Genomic DNA, 7,500 nt, shown 5'->3' with positions numbered 1-7,500 from the left:
TTCTTTCTTTCTTTCTTTCTTTCTTCTTTCTTTCTTAGTCATTCAGATTTTGTCGTTTTGATTCCACGTACAGATCAAACACCGCTTGTAATAGTGACAGTCGAGATATGAAATCATTTACACAGCAAATTATCTTTACAGTGATTTTAGTTTATTAATTCTTTTTACACAAAGATGCTTAGTGCTTAGTCACCGAGGAGTTAACTGTAAGTTCTAAGTATCACATTTGCTTAACCTTTCCCTTGATTTGCAGGAAGATTCTTATCGTTTTCATTATGCTTAGTGTTTTAATAACATTATGATAATCATAATGTCAGTAATGAGGATAACTGTATCAATATTGATAGCATTAAACAAAATACTAATCCCATAATTTCTAGGAATGGGAAAATTAGATGCAATCATTTAGGCCTACTGGTTGACTCCTTGGGGATTGAGCATTTGTGGAGCCATCTGTGTGCAACAAATTTCCCAAAAAATATATCTGTGTGCAACAAAAATATCAGAGAATACATCTGTGCAACAAAATTCCAAAAAAATACATCTTTGTGCAACAAAATTTTCAAAAAATACATCTGTGTGCAACAAAATTCTCAAATAAATACATGTGTGCAATGAAAATCTTTAAAGATATATCTGTGTGCAACAAAACTCATTAAAAAATATATCTGTGTGCAACAAAATTCTCAAAAAAAACTACAACGAACAGTATATAAACCCGGGGCAAATAGGTTATGAAATATAAAGTAAACACTATAACTGATACAGGTATTTCAGTGCCTCGTTGGTTGCACACATATTTTGCAATCTAATTAATCAAGTGATTGTTGCATAACCTCAGGGGAGGACCGATTCAATATAGTGATGTGGATGGACCACCGGGCCAAGGAGCAGGCAGACCGCATCAACGCTGGCGGACATGAGTAAGTCTTTCGTAAGTATGTCTGTGCTTAGGTCTATCCCTGTCTCTGGAAAGCTCTTGTTTGACGATAGAGCTTTGCGTGTTTCTTTTTCCGAGCTTTTTATGTCGGAGATTGATGTTCTTGAAAGAATGAGTACCTGAGTTTTTTTTTTAGGGAAAATGGAGAATGAGTAGCCTACTGTGACTCTTTTTTTTTTTTTTTAATTATTTAAAAGAAAGATTTGCATTCCTAAAAATAATAATAATGATAAAAAAAATACTCTCAGTTTGAGATTATGAAAAGGGACAATTCTGTTTTTTTTTTTTTTTATTTACTAATAAGAAGAGGAAGAATGAGCATTTCAAGAGGAACATTTGCTTCCTGGATTTTGTTTTCCTTTATTCAGGAATGAAAATGATGTTAAGAAAAATAGATTAACGAATTCTGATAATTTTTATTGCAACTGAACTTCTCATTTTTAATATGTATGAACTAGAAGATTATACAAATCACACTAAGACTATAAGTACTGACTTCTTGTGTGTTCAATGCCTTGTAGTTAAAATTCTGTGTTAGTTGTTGGCTTTGCATGAAGAAAAATTAACAAGGAGCCGAGAGACACCTCCTCACCTCTTTATGTTTTAGAGAGAAATTTTTTTTTTTTTTTTATATCAGTTTTGTATATTAGAGAGAAAATCATTTTTTTTTTAATATCAGTTTTGTATATTAGAGAGAAATTATATTTCTTTGTTTGAAATATTCCCTCAATTTAAGAGATGCTATTTATTTGTTAATTTTAGAAACTAGTTAAGGTAAGTTTTAGGATGTCTAGCTAATGCTTTTATTGAGTATGCTTGTCTGTTGGAATTTATTCTGAAATAAAAGCAGATGTTACTTTTTTCCCCCTTTTTTTTTTTCTATTTTTTTTTCTCATCTTTCTTCTTCTTGTCATCTTGTTCTCCATCTCCATTTCCTTCATTTTTTTCTTCCTTTCTTTCCTCATGTCGTCTTTTTCTTCTAATCCTTTCTGCTTTGTATTTTTGGAGGCATTTAGCACCATAGTATAAAAAGAAACAATTTTTTTTTTTTTTTTTTTTTTTATAAAATTTTCAGAAGCTCAGGATATCAGATATGACCTTTATAACATAGACGCATAGAGTCGCATAAATTTCATTATATGATGTGTGCATACAGGCTCTGAAAGGGAATGGAAACCCAGGACCTATTCTGTGTATTTATTGATTTTAGATAAATTTGTATTGCATTGTATGAGTGATCTTGAAAAGGTGTTTAAAGTATGTCATGATTCTTTGGTATTTTAGAGAAAAGAGGTAATAAGAGTAAATTTTGTTGGTATTTTTGGGTTTTAAAAGTAATTTTGGAGTAGGAATGCTTTTAATGAAGATAAAAAAGACATTAGTATGCTAGAGATAGTGAAAGAATAAAAGATTTAAATGAAATTAAACCAGATTCTAAAAGAAATAGTAGGAATTCACAGAACAGCAGTTTAAAAGGACAATGAATAAAGATGGAACAAAATCAAGTGCTGAAACAAAAAGCTTCTCACTAAGAGTGACGCTCCCTTTCCAGAGTGTTGAAGTATGTTGGGGGGAAAGTGTCCCTCGAAATGCAGACCCCAAAGCTGATATGGCTGAAGACGCACCTCAACGAAACCTGGATACGAGCGGCACATTTCCTGGACCTGCCAGACTTTCTGACGCTCAGGGCAACAGGGGCGGCTGTCTAGGTAAGTCACCCTGAGTTCGCGCGCGCGTGTGTGTGTGTGTGTGTGTGTGTGTGTGTGTGTGTGTGTGTGTGTGTGTGTGTGTGTGTGTGTGTGTGTGTGTGTGTGTGTGTGTGTGTGTGTGTGAGAGGGGGAGGGGTCTTTGGAGAAATGCATTTCTGTAGTTTTAGTTAATATTGTGATGTACATATTTTGATGGGGATATATTTATTTATTTTCTGTGCCATTCTGTGGGCAAATGGACTGTAAAGTGTGTTCCCAGTTATAATGAAACATAACCACATTAGGACATAGCAGAATCTATTAATGTGGCAGTGATATTACATTGAAAGTAAATGCTGTAGTTAAACTATCTTCAATTTATTTTTTTCTTTCTTTCCTTCTGTGATTCTGTCCTTAAACTGTTCTCCAGATCCTTGTGCTCGACCGTGTGCAAGTGGACATACAAGTGCGACGGGATCAGCCAGGAATGGGATCGTGGGTTCTTTAAGGATGTTGGCCTTGAAGACTTGGCCGAGGATGGCTGGCGTAAAATTGGTAGGTTTCGTGAAATTGTAAATTTGGCATTGGAAGAGTTTTTTTTTTTTTTCTCCCTTTTCCAGTGCTTTATTTTTCCATGTTAGTGTCTGGTGTGGAAGAATGTGTTCTAGTTTTTAATTGTCATGGCAGGTGGATTTTATTAGATGTGACTGTGGCATATTAATCCTGTAGAATTGTCTTGTACACAAATTTGTATTTTGAAAAGTACAGATTACTGCAAGGAAAACAGACCCAACAGTACATGTATCGCTGAGAATATTGGTGGAAGGATATAATGCCAGGAATGCATAAGTTCTGTTGAAAAAATGCCCCAAGTACTGATTTGTCTTCATTATGTATTTTTTATCAGTTCCATTTGAAGAGCTACTAGTAATTTTGTAGTTGTTTTCCTAGTGTTACAGGAATTGGTACTTTGTGCTTTATAATTTTATGTGTATGATTATTTTTAATATCTAAGAGAACGAGTAGCACTTCCCAGCTCTGGTTAAGTGTTTTCCTAAATTCTCTATCTTCTATTTCAGGCCAGGAAGTGCTTCCTCCAGGAACAGACTGTGGGCAGCTGTCGGCAGAGGCAGCCGCTCAGTTGGGCCTGTCAGAGTCGACTCACGTGGCTACTTCCCTCATAGATGCACATGCAGGAGGCCTGGCTCTGGTGTCTGCTCAAGCTAGAGTCAAAGAGGACTTGATTGGGAGACTTGGTATGAGAAGAGGAATTGTTATGAGTGGTGTTGAGAAAGGTGTGAGTGAGAAAGAATTGTATGAGTGGTGTTGAGAACAATAGTGTCATTTCAGCTTTTTATTGGAGGGGGGGAAGGGGACAAGGGTGGGTAGGTGAATCAAGCTAACAAAAAGTAAAAAAAAAAAATAAAAAAATAAAAAAATCTATGGGCATTTTAAAACTGTAACTGGATATATTTAGGTGTAGTTTAAAACTGGATCTATATAGGTGTAATTAAAAAAAAAAAAAAGTTGTCACCCTTGGAGGGGGGTGAGGGCAAGGTAGACTGAGTGAAGCTGAGTGAAGAAGAATTTTTATGAGTGACATTGAGAGAGGTGTGAGTGAGAGAGTCATCTTACAAATTATTATATTTTAGATTTTTGATATTCCTATGGCTAAGAGTAGATGTATGGTTCCAAATTCACCACGCGGTGTTAGAAGTTCTGTGTGGGAATTAACAAAACTTTTCCCTGTGCCCCATGTTTTCAGTTTACTTGATCATTTTTTTTTATTTAGTTCAAGGTATTATCTCGTTACTAACCATATTTATATTTTCTCTTGTTTATACTAAATGGTTATGATGAAAGCATCAAAACAAAAAGGACAAGAATGGAAATCAACCTTCTTTATGTTTTGCAATGTACTGCTTGTGAGTGCAAGAGTAATATTTTGTAGTGTAGACATTGATGCATTATGACAGCTATTTTGATAACCTTAGCACAGCTGGTGGTGGTAGTGCCTCTGTTATTTTTAACCTTCATTTTTGTTTTGATGAAATATTTAATGTAGTTGTTGATTTTTTGTTTACTCTTATAATTGTGCATATAACTAACCTCTACCTCTATTTCATTCAGAAACACTGTAAACTAAGTACAGTTCCTTTCCAGGTCTCATCTGCGGGACATCCACCTGCCACATGTGCGTGAGCGAGCAGCCCATCTTTGTGCCGGGTGTGTGGGGACCATACTTGAGTGCCATGGTGCCTGGCTGCTGGCTCAATGAGGGAGGCCAGAGTGCCACTGGTGCCCTTGTCGATCATGTCATCAAGAGCCACCCAGCTTCAGGAAAGTGCCCTCAGAGGTATGGCACTGCTTTGGAGTTGAGAAGAAAGCTGGAGTTTCCATAGTCTTAAGTTTTTTTTTTTTTTTCTCTTGCTTTTTTTCCTTTTTACATTTTTTTATTAGATATTTCAGATTTTGCTTTGCTTTTTATATCTTTCATATTTCTCTTTTCTTCAAGTCAGAGATTGATTTCGTATAGTGCCTGGTTCAATTTACAAAGTTAATGGAAAAAGGAATGTCCAGTTAGAGGACTGAAACCATATATATTTGCTTATTTATAATGCTTTATTTTAAGTTTATTTTATTTCCTGGAAGTGCCATATTTGTTCATATAATAGTTAGTCAGAATAGTTCTAACAAATATAGAAAAGAGACAGTCACGGACCCATACACAAACAGACACAGATACACACTCACAAACAGATACACACACACACACACACACACAAACAGATACACACACACACACACACACAAACGGATACATCGAATGATGGGCCCTTCAAGAGTATGGTGGGTGGTGAGCTTTGGGTGTAAGGTAGACAACCAACATGTCTTGACTCCTTTATTGAAGAGTAATGATGGAGTGCTGCTGCTCCTCAAAGCGAGATGTTGCTTCTTGACAGGGAGTCTGCCTTGTCATCTCCTTCAGTGATCTAAAGATGGGTTTAAATCATAGGTTAAGCATGTGACAATCAGTGGTGAAGAAAGGTAGTGTTGCAACAATACATAGCTCTTGCAGAAGGGGATAGACAACACAACATTGAAATGTTTATTGTGGCAAAGAGAGGTGAATAAACAGGTAAAGCAAAGGATATGCTTACATGCATGTGTGTGTGTGGGAACATATACATGTGACATTACATAGGATTATATAAGTTATATAGAATATAACATTAGATAAATAGAATAACATTAGCATACACAAATACGCCCATCCGTCCCTTATCCCTCCCTCCCTCTCCCTCTCTCTTTCTCTCTCTATCCCTCTCTCTCTCTCTCTCTCTCTCTCTCTCTCTCTCTCTCTCTCTCTCTCTCTCTCTCTCTCTCTCTCTCTCTCTCTCTCTCTCTCTCTCTCTCTCTCTCTCTCTCTCAGACATATTGCACAATATGGCCCAAAGCCTCTGCACTTTCACTCTCTTATTCCTTTCTTCCCCAGCGACAAGTATGGCTGGTTAGAGGGCATCCTTTCTGTCATGGCGAAGGAGAAAGGTCTCGCCCACACCTCTCTGCTCACCAGAGATGTGCATGTCTATCCAGACTTCCATGGGAATAGGTCACCTCTAGCAGAGCCTTCTATGATGGGCATGGTAAGTATAATGGGGATGGGGTATTGAGAGGGTATTCAGGAAGACTATAGGTTTGCTGTGGGTTAATCTAAAGCAGAATGGTTAACTTGTCAACTGTGAGTGAATGGTTAGTTTGTGCTTTATAGTTATATTGAGAGAGAAGTCACAGGCATTTGTAAATCAGAATTGGCTTGCAGGAGTGACTGAAAAAAATTGTATTCAAAGGGTGTTGATGTGAGTTTCATGAAGGATAATTTGTTGTCAATTATGATGATCAAGTCCTAAAGTTTTCATATGAACTCAGTGTTAGGGACATGCATTTATAAAACTTTAATATTGATATTTAGAAATTTGCAGCTAGTAGACTGAAAAGATGAAGAGCTATATGCCTCTACTCTTATTTGTATTTGCTAATCTGAAATTTAAACCTAAATCTTAAAAATGTGGAAATTAGAATGAACCTTTTTCTTTTCTCTTCCCTTTAGGTGTGTGGTTTGACTCTAGATGTGAGCGAAAGGAACTTGGCTGTGCTTTACTTGGCCACAATTCAAGCACTATCTGTAAGTATTGATATTTCAACTTGTATTTTAGAGTTGCAGTTCCTTTTTTTTAAGCTGCTTCTTGGTTATTTTAAAAGCAGTATTTGAAAGCAGTGTTTCTAACATATTTTTCTGACCTGCTTCATTTCTTTTAATTATTAGTTATGTGTGAAATAGATTGAGCTAAAACTTTCTTAGGTCAGTATCCGGTAGAACTGTGAAGTACTGACTGTAGGGTTATTAGAATGAAAAATTACATTCTGGTTTGGATGTCCATCACCAAGTGAGGGACTTAACACATAAAACCATATCCATCATGTTGTTTTTAGAGGTAGGAAATTGTGACTAACAGCATGACTCCTGTTTCACTGCAAAACAGTATGGAACGAGGCACATTATAGAGCAACTACGAGCATCGGGCCACGTCATTACGTCAGTCCTCATGTGTGGGGGGCTCTCCAATTCACCGCTCTTTATCAGCACCCATGCAGATGCACTGGGTATGGGGGACAATTCCACATTTAGATGTGTCTATTTTCTCTATGCAGAGTTTATTTCATTTTTTTGTGTAACATTTTCTTAGTTGATATATATATCAGGTCAGGTTGATTTGCTTTCAAGTTGGTTTTGTCAAGTCATTGTTTGTAAAAATAAGTCTGCCTAATTGTTATATTTTGTATAAGTTACACTTAAAAGAATATCTTTTT

General features: G+C 36.3%; 1 protein-coding gene across 1 annotated transcript in view; it reads left to right on the top strand.

Annotated features, from left to right (window-relative positions):
- LOC125037028 (FGGY carbohydrate kinase domain-containing protein-like) overlaps positions 1 to 7,500 on the top strand; it is a 12,676-nt gene that overhangs the window by 3,827 nt on the left and 1,349 nt on the right. Inside the window, exons 4-11 of the mRNA XM_047629992.1 lie at positions 842 to 923; positions 2,493 to 2,642; positions 3,053 to 3,183; positions 3,708 to 3,884; positions 4,792 to 4,984; positions 6,125 to 6,275; positions 6,740 to 6,814; positions 7,173 to 7,293. Coding sequence (XP_047485948.1) covers positions 842 to 923; positions 2,493 to 2,642; positions 3,053 to 3,183; positions 3,708 to 3,884; positions 4,792 to 4,984; positions 6,125 to 6,275; positions 6,740 to 6,814; positions 7,173 to 7,293 — 1,080 coding nt within the window. The remainder of the gene's footprint in view (positions 1 to 841; positions 924 to 2,492; positions 2,643 to 3,052; positions 3,184 to 3,707; positions 3,885 to 4,791; positions 4,985 to 6,124; positions 6,276 to 6,739; positions 6,815 to 7,172; positions 7,294 to 7,500) is intronic.

The sequence above is a fragment of the Penaeus chinensis genome, chromosome 22 (assembly GCF_019202785.1).
Source record: "Penaeus chinensis breed Huanghai No. 1 chromosome 22, ASM1920278v2, whole genome shotgun sequence".
Classification (NCBI taxonomy): Eukaryota; Metazoa; Arthropoda; class Malacostraca; order Decapoda; family Penaeidae; genus Penaeus; species Penaeus chinensis.
This window is presented reverse-complemented; position numbering and strand designations above follow the sequence as displayed.